We start from the raw sequence: 25,218 nt of genomic DNA, 5'->3' as shown, positions 1-25,218 counted from the left end.
TCGCTGGTAAGTACTTTGGTTTTAATTTCTATAACCATTGCTATGTAAAACGATCATGGCTAGGATCACAGGTTCTGTAGTTAAGTAGATGGTGTTAAGGTCTGAATTTCCTGACCTGTATCCTAATCCTGATTGGATTCCACCATTCCATGGTAACATAGAAGATGATAGCAATAGAACTAGCATGTGATTAAAATGGTTATGTACCTAACACTCCCCTTTTTTACCTGCAGAGTAGCACAGGAAAACGTTTGAATGGTTAAACTCAGTGGCACAAGCAGAGGTCACGTGCGTATTTATATACTTTTCAAAACAAACTGCTTTACATGGTTGAACCAGGATTAAAGCATTACAGGACTCAGGCACATAAAACCAGGCAATTAAGATAATACGATAATAAAACGGAAGAAAATTCCCAACAATGAAGTTACAAAAGGAAAGTCAATAGTAATAATAGAACAGTAAGCCATAAAAAAACTGTGCTAGAATTAATAAAAGGCTTTTTTAAGAAGATATGTTTTGAGAAGTGATTTGGTTGATTCATCATCAACCACAAAAGATGTCACTGATGCTGCAAGTCTAACATTCTCAGGCAGGGAGTTCCAGAGCTGACCGCAAAAGCCTGGTCAACTTTAGTCTTGAGTTGAAACTCAGGAACAGCCAGCAAAGCCCTGCCCGAGGATCTAAGGCTGTGCTCTGGCTCATAGGGGAACAGTCAGCAATGTGGCTGAGAGCTGAACCATGAAGTGCTTTAAATGTGATGGATAAAATCTTAAAATAAATTCAAAAACTTACTGGTAACTAGTGAAGAGAGGCTAAAACAGGGCTGATGTGATCCTGTCTTTTAGTATTTGCTACAAGTTGAGCAGCTGTGATTTTGTACCAGCTGAAGGCATGAGATCTTTCTTTGGCTTAACCATACAATGAATTACCGCAATCTAATCGAGAAGAAATGAAAGCATGTACAACTTCCTCAAGATCAGGCCAAGTGAGAAAAGACTGGATAATTGAGTTGCTCCTCAATGGATAAAAACGTGATTGCACAGCATCAGTGATTTGTTTTTCAAATGAAAGGCCATTGTCAAATATTACACCTAGGTTTTTGGATGCAGGTTTGATATTTGTAGACAGGGATCCAAGATGTTTCTTGGACTGAAAACAATTAATTTTGATTTAATTTAATCTAATTTAGCTGGAGACAGTTTTGGGACATTCAGTAATTTATTTCTGCCAGAGAGGATAAAAGATGAAGAAAATTGCTTTCTGCACTGGTTTTTAATGGGAGGGACATAAATTTGTGTATCATCTGCATAACAATGGTGCTAGATTTTGTGTTTATGCATGACATATACTAGTGAGGGCGGCATGGTGGTGCAGTGGTTAGCACGGTCACCTCACAGCAAGCAGGTCCTGGGTTTGAACCCCGGGGTTGTCCCAACGTTGGGGGTCATCCCAGGTCGTCCTCTGTGTGGCGTTTGTAGGTTCTCCCTGTGTCTGTGAGGGTTTTCTCCAGGTGCTCCGGTTTCCTCCCACAGTCAAGACATGTAGGTCAGGTGAACCGGCCGTACTAAATTGTCCCTAGGTGTGGATGTGTTGGCCCTGTGATGGACTGGCAGCCTGTCCGGGGTGTCTCCGCACCTGCCACCCAATGACGGCTGGGAAAAGCTCCAGCATCATGTGACACTGATTAGGATAAGCGGCTTGGATGACGGATGGATGAATATACTAGTATCAGCATATATACACACACACACACACATACTATATGTACAAAAAGTATTGGGACACCTGGCCATTGCACTTACAGGAGCTTTTATGACATCTCATTCTAAAGCCATCGACATTAATATGGAGTTGGTCCCCCTTTGCAGCTATAACAGCTTCCACTCGTCTGGGAAGGCTTTCCATAAGATTTTGGAGTGTGTCAGTGGCAATTTTTGCCCATTCATCCAGAAGAGCAGTTGTGAGGTCAGGCACTGATGTTGGACGAGAAGACCTGGCTCGCAATCTCCGTTCCCAAAGGGGGAACGGAGGTCAGCACTCTGTGCAGGCCAGTCAAGTTTTTCTGCACCAAACTCATCCCACCAATGGATCTTGCTTTGTGCACTGGGACACAGTCATGCTGGAACAGAAAAGGGCCTTCCCCAAACTGTTCCCACAAAGTTGGAAGCATAGAATTGTCCAAAATGTCTTGGTATGCTGAAGCATTAAAGGGGACCTATTATGCAAAACTAACTTTTTCAGTGTTTTTGTATATTCATTTGGGTCTCTGATGAGCCTACTAACACACAAACTTTGAAGTAAAACAACCCAGTCATTTTGCCGTGGGCAGCCAAATTGAAAACTTTTGAAAAAAATTCAGACCCAGCGAGCCGTTCACATATCCTTCCGCCCTTTACGTCACGGAAGGAAATCATTATAATAATCCCGCCTTCAGTTGAATAGCTCCACCCACCTGCCTTACATGGCTATAAAGGTTGACATTTTTTTGCAGGTACCGCTAGCTAGCTTGATGTCTTCGCATGGAAAAGGCGCTGTTCTTGGCTGTAATAACCCGCACAAATCGCTACATCAGCTCCCAACCTCAGAGGGCAGAAGAGCTGAGTGATGAAGTTTATTTTTGATGGCAACGTTCCTGCTAAAGTTGGCAAACACTGTTAGTGTGTGACGGGTTTCAGCAGGTTTTCAGGAGACTGTCGATTTTCAATATGAGAGCCAGGGGATGTGTCGGCCGTACTGCGGGTGCTTTCTCTGGACAGGCTGCCTACATCATACCCGGACTCGCTTTGTGTCTTTGTGTCCTGATCAATGGGCTAACTTAACACGCCTTCAGAAGGCCTCTGCCGGCCGGCTTTCGGGTGTTCGGTTCCTCCGGTCTTGCAGAACATTTTTTTTTTGCAGCAAGCATTGTGCTGAGTCGGAGGGGCTCTAGCGCCTACTCCTCTCCGTTGCTCCGCTCGTCAGCTCTTACGGCGGGGCTCAGCCGGACCATTTGTCCCAGTTGTTCTTCTAAGCTAAGGCTCCCGCTGCAAGGTTTGCAGCCCCTCCCCCGGTCCAAGAGCTCGTTGTGTTCCTCGCAGCACTTCCCAGAAGATATTTTCTCAAAATCCTCGCATGCTGAAGTGCATGCTTTTTTTTTCCTCCTCAAAGCAAGGAACAAACTCCCGACCGGTGTTTACCGAACCCGGCCACGGGGTCCGTCACCTACCCATCCATACACCCCACCCACCAACAGGGTTGCAGTTTTCGGGTCCACCCAGCCCAGTCCGTTCAGCCGGGCTCCACAACATGAGGCTACCTAGTTGATCCTGCCAGTAGCATATGCTTGTCTCAAAGATTCATCCATGCAAGTCTAAGTCCACACAGTGAAGTGTAGTACAGTGAAGCTGCGAATGGCTGTGTACACAATGATGGATACAAGTTATTTTTCACACTCAAAGAAACAGACATCATTATAAAGAGACATTACTATAAAGAGACATCACTATAAAGATTCATCACTATAAAGAGGCATCACTATAAAGAGACATCACTATAAAGAGACATCACTATAAAGAGGCATCACTATAAAGAGACATCGCTTTAAAGAGACATCGCTATAAAGAGACATCACTATAAAGAGACATTGCTTTAAAGAGACATCGCTATAAAGGGACTTCACTATAAAGAGACATCACTTTAAAGAGGGATCACTATAAAGAGACATCGCTTTAAAGAGACATCACTATAAAGAGACATCACTATAAAGAGACATCGCTATAAAGAGACATCACTTTAAAGAGAAAAATAAGTATAAAGAGACATCACTTTAAAGAGACATCAGTATAAAGAGACATTGCTTTAAAGAGACATCCCTATAAAGAGACTTCACTATAAAGAGACATCGCTATAAAGAGACATCGCTTTAAAGAGACATCACTATAAAGAGACATCACTATAAAGATTCATCACTATAAAGAGACATCACTATAAAGAGACATCACTATAAAGATTCATCACTATAAAAAGGCATCACTATAAAGAGACATCACTATAAAGAGACATCACTATAAAGAGACATTGCTTTAAAGAGACATCGCTATAAAGAGACTTCACTATAAAGAGACATCGCTTTAAAGATGCATCACTTTAAAGAGACATCGCTATAAAGAGACACCATTATAAAGACACATTACTATAAAGAGACATCGCTATAAAGAGACTTCACTATAAAGAGACCTCACTATAAAAAGACATCATTATAAAGAGACATCACTATAAAGAGACATCACTATAAAGAGGCTTCACTATAAAGAGACATCACTATAAAGAGACATCGCTTTAAAGAGACATCAGTAAAAAGGACAAAAAAATTGCATTGGATCTGAAATTGGATGACTGCATTGATGTCACGGCCCGGAAGCAAGCCTTTATTACCCTGACAGACCACAAACCACATTTTAAAAACAAACCAACATGTAGGCTTATCAACCCCACCAAACCCGAGATAGGTAAGCTAAGCAAAACAATTATTGAAGATATAAATTGGCACGATTCTGAAGAGGGTTTCCTTAAATCAGTGGAAGAACACCGACCAAGTATTGAAATGGTTTAGGGGCATAGATGACCAGAGCAGACATATGTTCATAGATATTTGTGAGTTTTACCCTCCATAACTAAAGAGCTACTAGACAAAGCTATTGAATTTGCCTCAACATACACCAAAATATTCCACCAAGACAGAGACATAACAGACCAGGACAGAGACATAACAGACCAAGACAAAGACATAATAGACCAGGACAGAGACATAATGGACCAAGACAGAGATATAATAGACCAGGACAGAGACCTAATAGACCAAGACAGAGACATAATAGACCAGGACAGAGACATAACAGACCAGGACAGAGACACAATAGACCAGGACAGAGACATAATTGATCAAGACAGAGACATAATAGCCCAAGACAGAGACACAATAGACCAGGACAGATACATAATAGACCAAGACAGAGATATAATAGCCCAAGACAGAGACACAATAGACCAGGACAGAGACACAACAGACCAAGACAGATACATAATAGACCAGGACAGAGACATAACAGACCAAGACAGAGACATAATAGCTCATGCTTAAGAGTCAATCTTATACCACAAGGGAATCTCATGGCAGAAGCAAGGTAACAGCAAATTTGACGTGACCATGGGCAGCTTCAACAGTGCAGAGACTTGTGAGCTAGTGGGCTTGTACTTGTTGTCCCAACTACAGGTCCTGGAAATCAACGTGGGGCTATATAGAGACGACGGGCTGGCAGTCTGCAACGAACCGGCAAGAGAAGTTGAGAGAATAAAAAAGAAAATGTGTAGTATATTCGCAAGCAGTGGACTAAACATTTCAGTTGAGGCTAACAGAAACCAGACTGACTTCCTCGACATCTCATTAGACCTTAGAAATGGTACATACAGCCCATACAAGAAGCCCAACAATATACTGCAATACATCCAAAGAGGAAGCAGCCATCCGCCCTCTATCTGGAAAAATATCCCAGTGAGCATAAACAAGAGACTCTCATGTTTATCATCCAGCGAAGCCATCTTTAACGAAGCAGCCCCCCCCCCCCATACCAGGAAGCCTTACAAACATGTGGATATGATTCCAGACTTAAGTACAATCCACCACCAACAACAACAAAAACGCAGCAGAAGGCGGAACATCACCTGGTATAAGCCTCCTACAGCGACACCGTGTGGCCTCAGAAACACAGTCAAAATGAGCTACAGCTGCAGGCCAGATGTTCAGCAGGTTATTTCATCCCACAACACAAGCATCATAGCCAAGACACAGACCCCCTCACCACAACCAAACACCTCCAACTGCAACTGCCGCGCTAAGACATTGTGTCCTCTTGAAGGGACATGCCAGACAGAGGGAATCGTCTACCAGGCATTGGTGACAAGAGAAGACAACTGCAATGTGGACACTTATGTTGGATTAACTGAGGGCCCTTTTAAAATGAGGTTTAACGCCCATATGAGTAGCTTCAGAAATGAACATGCAAGAAATGCAGCAGCCTGAAGCCACCACATTTGGTCATTGGTAGACAAGAATATCAGTTATTCTGTCTCATGGAAAACCCTTGCAAAGAGCAGTGCATATTCAGTTAGAGGCAAAAGATGTAACCTGTGCTTGGCAGAAAAGTATTGTATTATTTGCAGACCTGATATGTCCACCTTGAATAGTACAAACGAATTGGCCACCAGACGTAGACACCGAAAAACAAGTCTCCTTTGTAACTATAAGTAAAACGTCTTTATTATCCCCCCCATTAGATGTGACATTTATTAGTTTTTTTTAGATATATTTTAACTGCCTGTCCTTCCAACTGTGCCCCAACACCACCCCACTATATGATTTACATAAGTTATCTTGTTATATTTTAAATGTACGCCATTTCAACAGTGCCCTGGTCCCTAAATGCTATTCAAAACAAGCCCCAGTCCCTTAACCCATTAGTTGTAATGTTTTCTACCCCACCATTGGCTGCTGTGCGTCATAAATACCTACCCCATTAGTTGTTATAGTTTAAATGTTTCCTCATCTGATTGGTTGCTGTCCAACCGAATTTGGAGTCAAGTAGAGGTTTCCATGTATTGAAGTTGTTCAGTAATTCTTCTATAGCCAAATTTGATTTTCGGTTATTGCTGTGTGTAGATGCAGTGGTAAAGGCCCTATGAAATCTGTCAGCAGAGTTAGTATCGAGGACACGACAGGAAACATACATAGCCACTGTGGGAGCAGGAGGTGGAAAGAGGGACTTAGAAAAAATAGCTTTGTGGTCAGACACATATAAGCTAGTCTCACAGAGTTCAGCACTATCAAGAGTAAAACCAAAGGACAAAACAATGTCCAAGGTATGTCCCTTAAGTGAGTGGGACCCTCGACTGACTGAACAAGATTAGAAGAATGCACAATGTCTATAAAATCCATAGTAAAATAGAAGCCAAGACTATCAAATCAAGGCATAATAAAAGCGAAAAGATCAGAGAATCCCTGAATAAAACCAGAGATAGATTTAGAGGGTCTGTAGATTAAAACAAAAAGTAGTATGGGCTTTCCACTTATTATAAAACCAAGTGATTCGAATGAGGGAGTTTCCAAGTGAGTATGGGGAACATCTAAAATTCTCTGTGAATCATAGTCAGTCCACCTGTATGACCTGAAATCCTAGGCTGCTGAAAATAATTAAAACCATGAGGACATGCTTCAGTCAGTGCAACAGTCACCTGAACTTAACCACATCTCAGTAAGCATAAATAGATCTAACTGCTTTGATACTATAAAATCATTGCAGAAAAATTATTTATTTGCCAGTGATATGACAGTCAACAACCCAAACACTATTGAGTTGGGAGATTGAGGTAGAACAAGACAGGCCAAGGAGGCATGAGGTGAGGCAGCAAGGTTGACAGGGACCACATTATTAGGATTCACTGTACAGCTGCATTTCCAGCTGGGGACTTTGTTACTGGGAGCAACAGGAATAGCCCTAACAGGTGATACAGGATGACGTGACAATTGGAGACTATTACTAATGTTTGTAGAACGCATCCAGCAGCCAGAAAAGATCAAAGTTCTGAACATATCCAAAGCCTGACCATGGCTTCTCCAGCACTGGGTATCAGTTGATTTTCTTCCCCTTTTCAGAGAAGGTGGGAGAAGGTTGGATAGAGGGGCAAAGTCCAGTTCATCCTGGATGATTTTGTTTTTCTCCAGTGAATCTTGAAAGATGTTCTTAAGCTCCCATTTCAGCCATCTGATATTGTCTTGCAACAGTGAGTATGCTGGCTGGCAATGTCCACACATAGCCATGATGATGATTAGCTGTTACTGAGAACAGCTAGCAATAGCAACCAGAGTAAAAACAAGCCTAGCTAAGCTAGCTTAGCAAAGGTGCAGCCTCTCATGGCTTCAGGGACAGAATTGGTCCATGTGAACAAGACTAAAAGTAGGTACTGCAAGCAAGAATGCGGGCAGGCAGGAGAGGAGTAAAATTCAAAAGTAAAAATGTGAAACTCCTCAGTAAAAGTAACCAACTAGTCCAGCCACCAGGCTAAAAACAAACCTAGCTAAACTAGCGGGAGTTGAGGCAGTCCGAAGGAGGTGAAGCTGGCAATCCAATGATCGGATAAAATCCATAAAATAGAACTGCCAAACCATAAACTGAATTAAAAGTTAAAAGTGAGCAGAGCAACAAACAAACATACTGTCCGCTGGCAATCAAGACGCCCTGCAGGCTGCAGTGTATTACTCATGTTTAGAAGAATTTCCTCACCCTGTACTTTTCATATATCTTACTGCTGATTATATTCACACTATCTGCTTATGTTATCCGTTTCTATATCGTATATTTATATATTTTTTATTTTCATTGTATGTTGACGTTATGTCTAAATGGAGGAATGTGAGGAAAATAATATGAATCATCTTTCACTTAAGTTGAATAATCATAATTTGTATTAGTATTTTTTCTCTTGCTATGTACTAACATGAGGAGTGAGTGGGCTCTGCATTCAGAGATAAGGTATGGAAATAACATAGGATAGTCTGTAAAACGTGGTGGGCCCTGGCAAGGAGAGATACAGTGCATCCGGAAAGTATTCACACCCCTTCACTTTCCCCACATTTTGTTATGTTACAGCCTTATTCCAAAATGGATTAAATTCCTTTTTTTCCTCATCAATCTACACACAATACCCCATAATGACAAAGTGAAAAAGGTTTTGTAGAAATTTTTGCAAATTTATTAAAAATAAAAAACTGAAATATTGCATGTACATAAGTATTCACACCCTTTGCTATGACACTCAAAATTGAGCTCAGGTTCATCCTGTTTCCACTGATCATCGTTGAGATGTTTCTACATCTTGATTGGAGTCCACTCGTAGTAAATTCAATTGATTGGGCATGATTTGGAAAGGCAAACACCTGTCTATATAAGGTCCCACTGTTGAGAGTGCATGTCAGAGCAGAAATCAAGCCACGAAGTCAAAGCAATTGTCTACGGACCTCCGAGACAGGATTGTATCGAGGCACAGATCTGGGGAAGGGTACAAAAAAAATTTCTACAGCTTTGAAGGTCCCGAAGAGCACAGTGGTCTCCATCATTCGTAAATGGAAGAAGTTTGGATCCACCAGGACTCTTCCTAGAGCTGGCCGCCCAGCCAAACTGAGCAATCGGGGGAGAAGGGCCTTGGTCAGGGAGGTGACCAAGAACCTGATGGTCACTCTGACAGAGCTCCAGCGTTCCTCTGTGGAGATGGGAGAACCTTCCAGAAGGACAACGATCTCTGCAGCACTCCACCAATCAGGCCTTTATGGTAGAGTGGCCAGACGGAAGCCTCTGCTCAGTAAAAGGCACATGACAGCCCACTTGGAGTTTGCCAGAAAGCACCTAAAGGACTCTCGGACCATGAGAAACAAGATTCTCTGCTCTGATGAAACCAAGATTGAACTCTTTGGCCTGAATGCCAAACATCACATCTGGAGGAAACCAGGCACCTCTCATCACCTTGCTAATGCCACCCCTACAGTGAAGCATGGGGTTGGCAGCATCATGCTGTGGGGATGTTTTTCAGCGGCAGGAACTGGGAGACTAGTCAAGAATAGAGGGAAAGATGAATGGAGCAAAGTACAGAGAGATCCTTGATGAAAACCTGCTCCAGAGCACTCAGGACCTCAGACTGGGGCAAAGGTTTACCTTTCAACACAACAATGACCCTAAGCACACAGCCAAGACAATGAAGGAGTGGCTTCGGGACAAGTCTGTGAATGTCCTTGAGTGGCCCAGCCAGAGCCCAGACTTGAACCCCATTGAACATCTCTGGAAAGACCTGAAAATAGCTGTGCAGCGACGCTCCCCATCTAACCTTAGAGCTCGAGAGGATCTGCAGAGAAGAGTGGGAGAAATACCCCAAATATACACTACCGTTCAAAAGTTTGGGATCACATTGAAATGTCCATATTTTTGAAGGAAAAGCACTGTACTGTTCAATGAAGATAACTTTAAACTAGTCTTAACTTTAAAGAAATACACTCTATACATTGCTAATGTGGTAAATGACTATTCTAGCTGCAAATGTCTGGTTTTTGGTGCAATATCTACATAGGTGTATAGAGGCCCATTTCAAGCAACTATCACTCCAGTGTTCTAATGGTACAATGTGTTTGCTCATTGGCTCAGAAGGCTAATTGATGATTAGAAAACCCTTGTGCAATCATGTTCACACATCTGAAAACAGTTTAGCTCGTTACAGAAGCTACAACACTGACCTTCCTTTGAGCAGATTGAGTTTCTGGAGCATCACATTTGTGGGGTCAATTAAACGCTCAAAATGGCCAGAAAAAGAGAACTTTCATCTGAAACTCGACAGTCTATTCTTGTTCTTAGAAATGAAGGCTATTCCATGCGAGAAATTGCTAAGAAATTGAAGATTTCCTACACCGGTGTGTACTACTCCCTTCAGAGGACAGCACAAACAGGCTCTAACCAGAGTAGAAAAAGAAGTGGGAGGCCTCGTTGCACAACTGAGCAAGAAGATAAGTACATTAGAGTCTCTAGTTTGAGAAACAGACGCCTCACAGGTCCCCAACTGGCATCTTCATTAAATAGTACCCGCAAAACACCAGTGTCAACATCTACAGTGAAGAGGCGGCTGCGGGATTCTGGGCTTCAGGGCAGAGCGGCAAAGAAAAAGCCATATCTGAGACTGACCAATAAAAGAAAAAGATTAAGATGGGCAAAAGAACACAGACATTGGACAGAGGAAGACTGGAAAAAAGTGTTGTGGACGGATGAATCTAAGTTTGAGGTGTTTGGATCACAAAGAAGAACGTTTGTGAGACGCAGAACAAATGAAAAGATGCTGGAAGAATGCCTGACGCCATCTGTTAAGCATGGTGGAGGTAATGTGATGGTCTGGGGTTGCTTTGGTGCTGGTAAGGTGGGAGATTTGTACAGGGTAAAAGGGATTCTGAATAAGAAAGGCTATCACTCCATTTTGCAACGCCATGCCATACCCAGTGGACAGCGCTTGATTGGAGCCAATTTCATCCTACAACAGGACAATGACCCTAAACACACCTCCAAATTGTGCAAGAACTATTTAGAGCAGAAGCAGGCAGCTGGTATTCTATCGGTAATGGAGTGGCCAGCGCAGTCACCAGATCTGAACCCCATTGAGCTGTTGTGGGAGCAGCTTGACCGTATGGTACGCAAGAAGTGCCCATCCAACCAATCCAACTTGTGGGAGCTGCTTCTGGAAGCGTGGGGTAAATTTCTCCAGATTACCTCAACAAATTAACAGCTAGAATGCCAAATGTCTGCAATGCTGTAATTGCTGCAAATGGAGGATTCTTTGACGAAAGCAAAGTTTGATGTAAAGAAAATCTTATTTCAAATACAAATCATTATTTCTAACCTTGTCAATGTCTTGACTCTATTTTCTATTCATTTCACAACATATGGTGGTGAATAAGTGTGACTTTTCATGGAAAACACAAAATTGTTTGGGTGATCCCAAACTTTTGAACGGTAGTGTAGGTGTGCCAAAATTATAGCTTCATACCCAAGAAGACTTGAGGCTGTAATCGCTGCCAAGGGTGCCTCAACCAAGTACTGAGTAAAGGGTGTGAATACTTATGTACATGCAATATTTCAGTTTTTTATTTTTAATAAATTTGCAAAAATTTCTACAAAACCTTTTTCGCTTTGTCATTATGGGGTATTGTATGTAGATTGATGAGAAAAGGAAAAAAGGAATTTAATCCATTTTGGAATAAGGCTATAACATAACAAAATGTGGGGAAAGTGAAGGGGTGTGAATACTTTCCGGATGCACTGTAAGCTCTCAACTTCTGTCTGGGACATGGAAGACCTTGAATGAGACCAGCTCCTTCTTCCTGACTAAAGGAGCCTACATCTACAGCACACCCCAGAGCTGCTTCTTCCTGACTAAAGGAGCCTACATCTACAGCACACCCCAGACTTCATAAAGATTGAATATCGAAGGCGGGGGTTCAATGAGGTTGTGACCCCAACTCTGTACAGCACTGCATTATGGAAGCGGTAAAGCCACTGGCAGCATTACAGTGAGAACATGTTCACTGTGACCTCTGAGGGCACTCAGACCTACGCTCGCAAACCAATGAGCTGCGCTGCTCATTGTCTCATGTTTGAGCAGTGTGCGCGCTCATGGTGGGAGCCACCCCTGCAATGGGCTGACTTCAGAGCACTGCATCGTAATGAGCTCTCCGGGGCTCTTGGGGGTCTCACCAGGGTCCGCAGATTCTGCCAGGATGATGCTCACATCTTCTGCACACCGCAGCAGCTTAAATAAGAGATTCTAGTATGTTTACACTTTGTGAAGAGTGTATATCAGGTGTTTGGGTTTACCTTCCACCTTCTACCGCTTCCGGTGTGGGAAGATGGCTGCGCAAATTCACATTTGCGGTGGTCTCACCCGCTACCGTCCACGCAGTGTCTTTGTCCACGTCTTAAGTTTTGTCTTCATTTGATGGCTGGGAGAGCTGGGCTGGATTGGCTGGGTGAGCAGGCTAAGCTACAGCTGCTAGCCCATGCAGACCAGCAGTTCCGATAACACCAAGGGCGTTCTGGCAGCGGCCTGACCTGGCATTGACAGTGGTATTTTTTATGTTGTCGTAAGGAGTGTGGGGAGGTGTGTCAAGGGTGTGTGGCTGGGAGAGCTTGGTCTGCTTCATCCAGTGGGCCCAAGGCCTATGACCCCTGCCTGGAGCTGCACCCGAGGAGGAAACGCCAAGGGCGGTCTGATAGGACACGGAAGTGGGGCGCTAAGCTAACCCATGCGGACCAGCGGTTCTGACAGTCATCCTGGCTGGCATTTGTTCACTTGGACAATGATGTTTTTTTTTGGTTTTTTTTTTTTTAGTTTGGATATATGTGTTACTTTGGATATGTGTGTTGTCGTTTTTGGATGTGTTGTACTGCTGTGGGCAGGGGGAAATGGCATTTCGTTTCATTTCATGTATGCAAGTGCATGAAGTGAAATGACAAATAAAGTGTTCTGATTCTGATACGACATTGAGCTATCCTGAGCTACCTTGTTGTTTGTACAAAGATGTGCTTTCTAATGTACAGAGACTACGCCAGATGGTCTCATGAAAAGAGCATAAAAACTTTATGCAAACTTATGTCGTCAGATCTAGGCTATGAACTTGTTATTGTAACTTGTTGGTCTACTTCTCTGTAAGCATCCAAGAAACAGTGTACCATCCATCCATTATCCCGAACCACTTATCCTTCTCTCAGGGCTGCAGGGATGTTGGAGCCTATTTCAGCAGTCATTGGGCGGCAGGCGGGGAGATACCCTGGACAGGCCGCCAGGCCATCTCTCACACTCACACACACACACACACACAAACACACACACACACACACCTAGGGACAATTTAGTATGGCTGATTTACCTGACCTACATGTCTTTGGACTGTGGGAGGAAATCGGAGCCCCCGGAGGAAACCCATGCAGACACAGGGAGAACACGCAAACTCCACACAGAGGACGACCCAGGATGACCCCCAAGGTTGAACTACCCTGGGGATCGAACCCAGGACCTTCTTGCTGTGTGGTGACTGCGCTAACCACTGTGTCACCATGCCGCCAGAAAGTGTACCATACTACTGAATCCTGAAGGAAATCGTTATTCCTTTGGGCTTAGCAAACCCTTAGAATAGACTGAAAAAGGGGATTTCTACGACAGTGGGACAGGTAGATCGGGGCTAAAATCACATAATTTGCACCCAGCATTAGAGCCATTGTATGGCTATACTGCCCATAACACCTTACTAGCAAAAGCCAGGCCTGCACCACCTATATTTCCACCACCCATGTACAGTGTCCCCTGAGTCAGTGAGTGAGTGAGTGAGTGAGTGAGTGAGTGCGTGGATGAGTGGATGAGTGAGTGACATGAATTTCCCAGTTTCTGCACTGTGGGAAAAATATTTATGGCCCAAATAGAGAAATGATCTAACTACCTACCTTAATCAGAGTATGGTTAATCAGAGTGTGGTTGATCAGAGTATGGTTGATCGGAGTATGGTTAACCGAATATGGTTAATTGGAGTATGGTTGATCGGAGTATGGTTAATCAGAGTATGGTTAATCAGAGTATGGTTGATCAGAGTATGGTTAATCGGAGCATGATTAATTTAATCGGAGTATGGTTAATCGGAGTATGATTAATCTGAGTATGGTTGATCAGAGTATGGTTGATCGGAGTATGGTTAATCGGAGCATGATTAATTTAGTCGGAGTATGGTTAATCTGAGTATGGTTAATCAGAGTATGGTTAATCGGAGTAGTTAATGCCTTTTAATCATTACAGTGAATGTAAACTTCTGAAACAGAAAATGGTTTACATACTACCAAATATGCAGATGCATCTTCTATAGACAGACTTCTGTTTGGATGATGCTGCTGATCTCCACAGTCATGTTCACCTGGGGGCAGGAATATTTATTAAACATGAATCACACTGTCAGATTAAAAAAAAAAAAATCATACACTTACACAACAACCATAACAACTCAATGCCGGTATAAAGAAACGATTGTGAAAATGTCAGTACAAATAGAAAAACAAACGTTGGATAAAAATGAGTAAACCTTTAAACCCACCAGCAATATGGGCTAAGTGGTCGTGGAGATTGAGCAGGAGTTTCAGAATGAGCTCCTTTTCGGTCTTGCTCTGACAGAATAAAAACAAGGGTTATTGTTGGCACACAACAGAAGGAAATGTTGAAACACTGATGCCAAATAGTGGACATGGGTAAGGAGAGGTCATATGTACTTACATAGGAATAGTCAAAATCGCTGCCAAAAGGGTGGCTCTTAACTGTGTGAGAGAAACACATGTATTAACTCAGGGGACAGCACAAGAACAGTGTCAGCTGCAATTCAAACTGAACACAAGCTCTCTTTCCTGACATTTTCATCCGTCACATGATGGGAATGCTGCAGCATATCATCAGACGCTCCACATGTCTCATCTATAACTGCTTCTCCCTCCCTCCCTCCCTCACTCCCTCCCTCGTATGTTTGTGTGCGTGTGTCTCTGTCGGGCCTATGCTGCTTCATGGTTCTGCTGCAGCGCCAGAAAAAACATGGCGTCACAGCCGTGTGAAAAGTGCTGGTTTGGATTGTGTTCCAATCCTTCAGAGTTCTTGTTGGAGTTCTGCAGGCTCAGGTTCTGTGTGGGCCTGGGTACATTACTGGGTACATGACCTAAGTCACCCGCTGCGTTCTGATGTTTCAGATTGGCTCTGGACCACTGTGTCATCAGCAAGAGTCCAAGCTGTGTTAGATGACCAGACACCATGTGAAAAGCACAAAAACGGCATGGGCTACTATTCTCTCAATAGGATTGTCTGGAAAACCACATGTCAGCATTCCCCAAAATCAGACACACAAAAGCTAAGCTCACAGAGCTAACTACACTGAGAAAACTTCAGGTTATTTGCGAATCCCAAGTCTTTTAATTCAATTTTCCAAAAGACCACCATCCATGTTCATCCAGTCCAGTGAAGAGGTGACATAACGTTGATGAGGGATGCTGTTAAAGCAAGGTATGCTGGGAAGAGGGTTGCATTCCTCCTTGACAAACTTCATTCATGCAAGTCAATCAAGACTCAGGTAATGGATGTGGCATTGCTGACGATGATGGGGATGTCCTGATGAAGATTCTTTTTTGTTCCTGACCCAAATCATTTGATATTATCAGCCGATACCGATTCCTGATCCGTTATTTAAGACCTATATTTTCCTGCAAAATACAGCTACACGGCGCACACTTCGAGCATGTTAAAGACACGGATTAGCATAATATGCTGCTGCAGATCTGCTTCCGTAACATGAGGTATTTACGCAAAACAGCACTTGAGGGTTGGACGATTACATCTGGATGCAAAATAACTAAAATCAGGTTTTGTTTTGTGACTTCTTTGGCATAATGTGAATAGATACATAATATCACTGAGGAAATGGACTAACGAGGTAAAAAAGTTACTTTTCAATTCATGCCGGTTAAAGTTAGTAAAACCAATCATATTCAGCTGTGATGTACTTGACAATTTAATAATTCTGCAAACTGAAAAAAATAGCATCACTGTTGTCCATTTAAAAAAATGTTTTTTGCTAATTTTTTTTAACAGACTACTACTACTACTTTCGTCTGCTCCTGCTAGGGGGCGCCACAACAGATCATCCGTTTCCATCTCTTCCTTTCCTCTGCATCTTCCTCTGTCACACCAGCCACCTAAATGTCCTCCCTCACCACATCCACATCCTCTTCCCTGGCAGCTCCATATTCAGCATCCTTCTCCCAATATACCCAGCATCTCTCCTCCACACATGTCCAAACCATCTCAATCTTGTCTTTCTTGCTTTGTCTCCAAACCGTCAAACCTGAGCTGTCCCTCTAATATACTCGTTCCTAATCCTGTCCTTCTTCATCACTCCCAATGAAAATCTTAGCATCTTCAACTCTGCCACCTCCAGCTCCACCTCCCATCTGTTCATCAGTGCCACCATCTCCAGACCATACTATTTAATAGTTCTGCAAATGGGAAAAAAAAACATCACAGTTTGTCCATTTAAAAAAAAAGAAAAAGAATTATTTTTTTATCAAACTAAAATGAACAAACCATAAAACTAATATTAAATAGAATACCTCAAACAAAATACAAAGACATGTAGTGGTGTTGAAAGTAGCTCGGGTTACCACAGCCCCACTAAGACTGGTAAGCCAGACATCCCAAGTGCCTGCTGGGCTGCTGTCATTTTCCCATCAAACAACTTCCACGCTGCAAATATCTTATTTGGTGGTTGCTGACTTGTTTTAACACGTGCCTCAAAAGCTACAAGTACTGGATGATGTCAGTTTCAGCACACGTAGACAAACTGCAGTGGGGCGTTGACTACACCTACATAACAGCTGGAGTACACAGAGTGCAAGGGGGTAAAATAAACAAAGGATGGTAATTTGGTTGGGCCTAATACAGCCAATCCTTATCAATTAAAATAAGCCTTGACTGGCTCTGATACCAGTCTCTCACATTAGATTGGCATATCTCCAGTCAGGATGGTCTGGCTGCAGCAACATGCAAGACATCATGATCAGAAGGTCCGAGAAGCTCATTACACGACATTGTGTCTGTAACACTCGCATGGAAAAAACTTAACCATCTCCACCAACATCTATTTCTAATACCAATATTTGAATTACATTTTAAATATACCTACTGTAACTACAATCTCAATATGTAGTCTACAAACTACCATGCAAGTCAGTTTCAATGGTAATTATCATCCCCACCCACCTACATAGGAGCTAACTTTACATAAAGTGAAATAAAAACCATTACCATTTCACCATTTTGTAACAAAACTTTACATTTTTACAGGCCTTTTAATACCGTTTTCATTTGTCTAGGAACACTGAGGGGTTCACAGCCTTAAATGTTTACATATACGTTCAGTTTGATTACCTCCACCTCCACGTCACCTGGAAATGTAACCGGTTATTTTCTTGCCCGGTGCGGGATTCGATACGGGGTGTACTGCACCACAAGGCGACATCAATAACCGCTTGACTAAAGGGTCAGATCCGTTAGCTAGGGGCTAACGTGTCTTATTAGTCGTTTACAGTCGTCACCCTCTCCCGAAAGCGCGCCCTCGCGCTTGGTTATTCCCGCGCTCCGAAGACACTTCTGAGGATCTGCACGCTTCCGGATCCCACCGCTGCCACCGATGTAACCGGTTCTTTTCTTGCCCGGTGCGGGATTCGATACGGGGTGTACTGCATCACAAGGCAACATCACTAACCGCTCGGCTAATTCTCACCACCTCAGTTAAAACATACCCCTGATAGCCTCCATCATCAACTCCTCTCTGCCCACTGGTACAGTTCCCCCTTCTACCACTCTCCCCCTTCACTGAAGGTTGGCATAGTAAGACCAACTCTGAAAAAACTTAATTTAGATTCTATTGACCAAAACAACTACCAGCCCATTTCCAATGTACCATTCATCACCAAAATCCTTGAGAGGGTAGATGCATTTCTACTCCAGGTCTACCTTGATAACAATAATCTGTTTGAACAATTCCAATTTGGCTTTCGCCCCAAACATAGCACAGAAACAGCCCTGGTCAAGCTCACTATTGACCTCCTTCGTGAAGCTGACTCCTGTCTACGCTCTATCCTCATCCTCCTTGAACTCACCGCAGCCTTTGACCTCGCCCGCAGCCTATATCCTTTCAGCTCCTCATGGATCGGCTGGCTGGCATTGGGGTTGGAGACACTGTGTCAGTGGTTTACTTCCTACATTACAGACAGGACACATTTTGTACAAATTCAGAATTAGCGGTCAGAAAGTTTGATAGTTCCTCGTGGAGTTCCACAGGGTTCCCTGTTGGGGCAACACCTGTTTATTATTTACCTCCTCCTTCTTGGCAACATCTTCCAGCATTATGGTATCCATTTCCACTGCTATACTGATACACAGCTTTATGCGTCCACTAAGACCACTTCCACTCTCCCCTCCAGTACCCTCACTGCTTGGCTCCATGATATACAGATAAGGATGACGAACAATTACCTGAAATTCAATAGTAGTAAAACTGAGCTACTCTCTGCTCTTTTCTCCCATCCCAGCAAAGCAGCCCTGTCCCACCTGCAACTCATGTAAAACGCTGCAGACAGGCTGCTAACGAATGCCAATCTTAGACCCCACATCACATCAATCCTTGCATCACTTCATTGGCTCCCAGTAAATTATAGAATAGACTTCAAGATACTGCTTATCACATACAAGGGCCTACATGATCTTGCTCCTTTATACATTTCTGAACTTTTGCATCCTTACACCACCTCTAGGCCCCTCACATTTTCCGACCAGGTTCTCTTATCTATTCTAGTGCAGCATGATTAATTTAATCGCAATAGCAATCGTGATATCAGCCTGTGTAATTATATAACTGCTATTAAATAATAAAATGTGCGTGTGTGAACGTGTTTGTGTGCAGTCTGCATATCTACGCCCATAATTAAGAGATGACCAATCAGTCTGTGTTTAGGCAGGGAAGCGTGTGCAGTCTACGGTCCCATGACCATCCGCTGTGCTGTGTGCAGACCAGGAACTTCCTGTCTTCTGCATCTTCCTCTGTCACACAAGCCACCTGCATGTCCTCCCTCACCACATCCATAAACCTCCTCTTTGGCCTTCCTCTTCTCCTCTTCCCTGGCAGCTCTATATTAAGCATCCTTCTCCCAATATACCCAGCATCTCTCCTCCACACACGTCCAAACCATTTCAAACTTGTCTCTGTTGCTTTGTCTTCAAACCGTCCAACCTGAGCTGTCCCTCTAATATACCATTCCTAATCCTGTCCTTCTTCATCACTCCCAGTGATAATCGTATCATCTTCAACTCTGCCACCTCCTGCTCCGCCTCCTGTCTTTTCATCAGTGCCACTGTCCCCAAACCATATAACATAGCTGATCTCACAACCATCTTGTTAACCTTCCCTTTAACTCTTGCTAGTACCCTTCTGTCGCAAATCACTCCTGACACTCTTCTCCACCCACTCCACCCTGCCTGCACTCTCTTCTTCATCTCTCTTCTACACTCCCCGTTACTTTGGACAGTTGACCCCAAGTATTCAAACTCATACGCCTTGGTCACCTCTACTCCTTGCATCCTCAACATTCTGCTGACCTCCCTCTCGTTCATGTGCATGTATTCCATCTTGCTGCTACTGACTTTCATTCCTCTTTATTCAGTTTTGTGCTTTATCCCATTAGCAAATGCAAAAACCCTATTTTCTCCACAAGATTAAGGGTGTGTCCCCACCAGAGACCTCTTTTTGAAAACAGTGGACGTTTGAATAGCACTTTGCAAAAAATAAATAAAAGTAAACCTGCATGCAGGTATTAATGGGGTCCAAGCCCCCCACGTAAGTTGCACCTGGCGGCCCGGAGTCCATCTAAGTTGGACCTGCAGGCCCACGGGGCTGATACCAGCCGCAAGCTGAGAGCAGCAAGGAGGGCTTGAAGAGGGGTTAAAGGTGTTGAGGAGTGAGGTTCAGCTGCTGCAGTACGAGTGTCAAAAATCCCTGGTATTGGTAGGACAGGGTTCAAATGCAGCAAAGTGTCACACACCATATGTATCATACACATTTCAATAATACGGCCGTCTGAAGGGGACGCTGTAATTATTTTTTCCTACAATTGTTCTACTCTAGCAAAAAAAATATAAATGGCAAATAAAGTATTGGCTATGTGTAGACAACTAAAATCAAATAATTAATGTAGACAGGCAAGTTAATACTAGTCATACTGAACAACAGTGATTTGACCTAAAAAGTAATTGTTAATTTCTGGAAATAATGTGTAATGGTATCTCAGAACTTAAATCACGCGCCATATTCATGTGATTTAAGTTTGTTATAAAAGGTAAATTGGATCAATGGAATCCCAAAAAAAAAGTAAGTAGTTGATGTAATTTCCATTACTTTATATTTATGTATTACATTATAACCTGTGTGTGTGTGGGGGGGGGTGCTAAAATTGTGCCAAAAGAGTGATTTCTCAGGGCACCACATAAGGCTGAGTCTTTACCACAGCAGCCTGGGTTCGAATCAGGCCTGGGCCCTTTGCTGCACGTCATCCCCCCTCTCCCCCCTGGCTTTCCTGTCTCTTGCTCTACTATCACTACCCAAAAGGCAGAAAATGCCAAAATAATCTTAAAAAAAAAAAGAGACTGATTTCTCCAGACTGCAGTTACAATCTAAAACTTTAAAAGTCATAGTCATAATTTTCCTGGTGTCCTCACAGCATCCAGTAAGGAAGAGGCAGGCAAAGTAAGACTTTCTTCTCCCTGCTCCTTTTCAATCATGGAACGTGTAAACTGAGTTGTGTTTGTTTCTTTCTGGAGCTGTGCATTACCAGGAGTGGAAGAAATAATAATGAAACGAAATGAAAACTTTACATAATAGATACTGTCATAAAAGCAAACAGTCCTATACCTATACCTAGTCCTATACCTAGTCCTGTCCTATTCCTAGTGCTATAGCTATAACTAGTCCTATACCTATGGTCCTATACCTAGTCCTAGTCCTATTCCTAGTACTATAGCTATACCTAGTCCTATACCTATAGTCCTATACCTATACCTAGTCCTATTCCTAGTGCTATAGCTATACCTAGTCCTATACCTATACCCAGTCCTATAACTATACCTAGTCCTATACCTAGTCCTATAGCTATTCCTAGTCTTATAAAAGTTATACACATTAACCATTAAACCTCACACAAACGAACAGCATTCAGTGAACTTCATTATAAACCCCCCCACATTGATACGTGTACATCTGCTTCATCTAGTGTATCATAATAATAATAATAATAATAATGTATAATATAATGTATATAAGGTGGCACGGTGGTGCAGTGGTTAGCGTGGTCGCCTCACAGTAAGAAGGTCCTGGGTTCGAACCCCGGAGTAGTCCAACCTTGGGGGTCGTCCTCTGTGTGGAGTTTGCATGTTCTCCCCGTGTCTGCGTGGGTTTCCTCCGGGGGCTCCGATTTCCTCCCACAGTCCAAAGACATGCAGGTCAGGTGAATCAGCCATACTAAATTGTCCCTAGGTATGCGTGCGTGTGTGTGTGTGTGTGTGTGTGTGTGTGTGTGTGTGTGTGTGTGTGTGTGTGTGTATGTATGTCGGCCCTGTGTGATAGTCTGGCAGCCCGTCCAGGGTGTCTTCCTGCCTGCCGCCCAATGACTGCTGGGATAGGCTGCAGCATCCTCGCGACCCTGAGAGCAGGATAAGCGGTTCGGGAAATGGATGGATAATGTACACTCACCGGCCACTTTATTAGGCACACCTGTCCAACTGCTCGTTAACGCAAATTTCTAATCAGCCAATCACTTGGCAGCAACTCAATGCATTTAGGCATGTAGACATGGTCAAGACGATCTGCTGCAGTTCAAACCGAGCATCAGAATAGGGAAGAAAGGTGATTTAAGTGACTTTGAACGTGGCATGGTTGTTGGTGCCAGACGGGCTGGTCTGAGTATTTCAGAAACTGTTGATCTACTGGGATTTTCACGCACAACCATCTCCAGGGTTTACAGAGAATGGTCCGAAAAAGAGAAAATATCCAGTGAGCGGCAGTTCTCTGGGCGAAAATGCCTTGTTGATGCCAGAGGTCAGAGGAGAATGGCCAGACTGGTTCGAGCCGATAGAAAGGCAACAGTAACTCAAATAACCACTCATTACAACCGAGGTATGCAGAAGAGCATCTCTGAAGGCACAACACGTTGAACCTTGAGGCAGATGGGCTACAGCAGCAGAAGACCACACCGGGTGCCACTCCTGTCAGCTAAGAACAGGAAACTGAGGCTACAATTCGCACAGGCTCACCAAAATTGGACAATAGAAGATTGGAAAAACGTTGCCTGGTCTGATGAGTCTTGATTTCTGCTGCGACATTCGGATGGTAGGGTCAGAATTTGGCGTCAACAACATGAAAGCATGGATCCATCCTGCCTTGTATCAACGGTTCAGGCTGCTGGTGGTGGTGTAATGGTGTGGGGGATATTTTCTTGGCACACTTTGGGCCCCTTAGTACCAATTGAGCATTGTGTCAACGCCACAGCCTACCTGAGTATTGTTGCTGACCATGTCCATCCCTTTATGACCACAGTGTTCCCATCTTCTGATGGCTACTTCCAGCAGGATAACGCGCCATGTCATAAAGCTCGAATCATCTCAGACTGGTTTCTTGAACATGACAATGAGTTCACTGTACTCAAATGGCCTCCACAGTCACCAGATCTCAATCCAATAGAGCACCTTTGGGATGTGGTGGACCGGGAGATTCGCATCATGGATGTACAGCCAACAAATCTGCAGCAACTGCGTGATGCTATCATGTCAATATGGACCAAACTCTCTGAGGAATGTTTCCAGTACCTTGTTGAATCTATGCCACGAAGGATTAAGGCAGTTCTGAAGGCAAAAGGGGGTCCAACCCACTACTAGCAAGGTGTACCTAATAAAGTGGCCAGTGAGTGTATATCATGTATGAGCATAGTTGTGTCCACGTCTACATGTTTCTCCTCCAAACAAGTCTACGTCACTGGTCAGCATCTTGGAAACAGTAACTGGCTGGTTGCTCGAAATTGGCAGTGAAACGCTTTCTAATCAGTCCCAAGCATTAGCTTGTTAACGATTTGTGATAAAATTAGCATTAGCAACATTAGCATCTAGTGTTAAAGTGTTTGATGATGGTGATGTTGAATGAAGTACATGGTGCCGTATAATTCCTGGAGGGAGTGATATAAAGTATTTCTGATTCTGATTCAACGTGGTATCATGTACAACATATTTTGATGTCGTATACAACATCGTTGATCCCAGACGACGAGGTCGGGTGGTAACGCCGCAGTCCTATTAGGGACACATTGTCACTGATGCACTGGTGGCGCTGGTTGCAGGCTGGGGATGGATGGTAGGAGGCTCTTAAAGCTCAGAGCAGCTCATTTAAAAAGAAAAAAGAAACGAATGTAACCTTAGTGTAAAATTCAAAATGAATCTCCGTAACATTAATTTCTTCATCTTTCTCCCCCTCCCACACACACACACCAAAGAGCATACCGTGGGTCCGCCATGAACTCGACAACACAGAACACAGTCTGCACTGCTATGCTTAACCTTCACATGTAGCCAGGCCACAAGAAAAGAGTAACGTGTGATATTTTAGTCACATACAGAGTTACTGTCAGTGTTGTGCATGAACCTATCACTCAGCCCGTTCACGTGGAACTACATTCTCTCAACTGCAGAACACCCGCCTGACTCTGTTGATCTGCGGAGTAATAGCATGTGCTGCATAGGTGCACTTGGGCAAAGGAATACGGACATTCTGCGGGTGAGAGAAAGTAGTTCCATATGAGAGGGCCATCTGACAGCAGGATAAAGCAGTGAAAATATTCAAAACGTAGCGCACACGTAAACGGATTTTATTTTTTTAGGTGAGCCTTCTCTTAAGTGGCTAAAATGGGTTTTGTCCGTGTCCATTCCTCAACTTCCATGCCGGCTGCTCCTGCTGAACCTCCAAACTGGGAGCACACAGACTCCAAACTACTGCAGGTCCTACACTGACTATCAATAAGTACCTCATGCAACCCCACTTCAAAACACCCCAACTGTCCCTTTAAGGATAAGAGAACGACAAGATAAAATAACGAAACTAATGTACATTTTTCCATTCAGTTCAGTCAAAGCCTGCTAGGAGCACTTTCACCACTTTAACCCATTTATGTGGAGTTATTTTATTACTATCATTATTTAGTTTAATCAAAGTTTACAGCCTGCTGTCCATGCAGTTTAATTCATTCCATTTTTATGTTTTGGAAGATATTTATTATTATATGGAGAATTCCACTCGGTTTTCTTGTGCCTTGAACATCATGCACTTTATTTTTATTTTTTTCAAATATTTTCTGTTTTACACAAAATTAAATTAAACAGATGTTCATTTAAAGGCAGCCTGGTGTTGGGGTTTGTGTTGCTGTAAATTGTGGCACAAATGTTTTTACATTCACCACAACTGAATATCGGTCCCAAATATCAGCTCCCCCATAACTTACCAATAATCGGTATCGGCCCTGAAAAAAACATATCGGTTGCCCCCTAATTTAAACTCATATGCCTTTATCACCTCTACTCCTTGCATCCTCACTATCCCACTGTCCTCCCTCTCATTGACGCATAGGTATTCCGTCTTGCTCCTACTGACTTTCATTCCTCCACCTCTCCAGGCTCTCCTCAACCTGCACCCTACTGTCGCTAAAGATCACAATGTCATCCGCAAACATCATAGTCCATGGAGACTCCTGCCTGATCTTGTCCGTCAACCTGTCCATCACCACTGCAAACAAGAAAGGACTCAGAGCCGATCCTTGATGTAATCCCACCTCCACCTTGAACCCATCTATCAATCCAACTGCACACCTCACCACTGTCACACTGCCCTCATACATATCCTGCACCACTCCTACATACTTCTCTGCAACTCCTGACTTCCTCATACAATACCACACCTCCTCTCTCGGCACCCTGTCATATGCTTTCTCT

The 25,218-nt window shown here is 43.4% G+C and overlaps 1 protein-coding gene across 1 annotated transcript in view; it reads right to left on the bottom strand.

The window, feature by feature from the left end:
• Positions 1 to 25,218, bottom strand: part of lemd3 (LEM domain containing 3) — an 89,843-nt gene that overhangs the window by 43,970 nt on the left and 20,655 nt on the right. Inside the window, exons 2-4 of the mRNA XM_056277347.1 lie at positions 14,875 to 14,915; positions 14,699 to 14,768; positions 14,445 to 14,521 (exon numbers count right to left, since the gene is read on the bottom strand). Of these exons, the coding sequence (XP_056133322.1) occupies positions 14,445 to 14,521; positions 14,699 to 14,768; positions 14,875 to 14,915 (188 nt within the window). The remainder of the gene's footprint in view (positions 1 to 14,444; positions 14,522 to 14,698; positions 14,769 to 14,874; positions 14,916 to 25,218) is intronic.

This window comes from Lampris incognitus, chromosome 3, assembly GCF_029633865.1.
Source record: "Lampris incognitus isolate fLamInc1 chromosome 3, fLamInc1.hap2, whole genome shotgun sequence".
NCBI lineage: Eukaryota > Metazoa > Chordata > Actinopteri > Lampriformes > Lampridae > Lampris > Lampris incognitus.
This window is presented reverse-complemented; position numbering and strand designations above follow the sequence as displayed.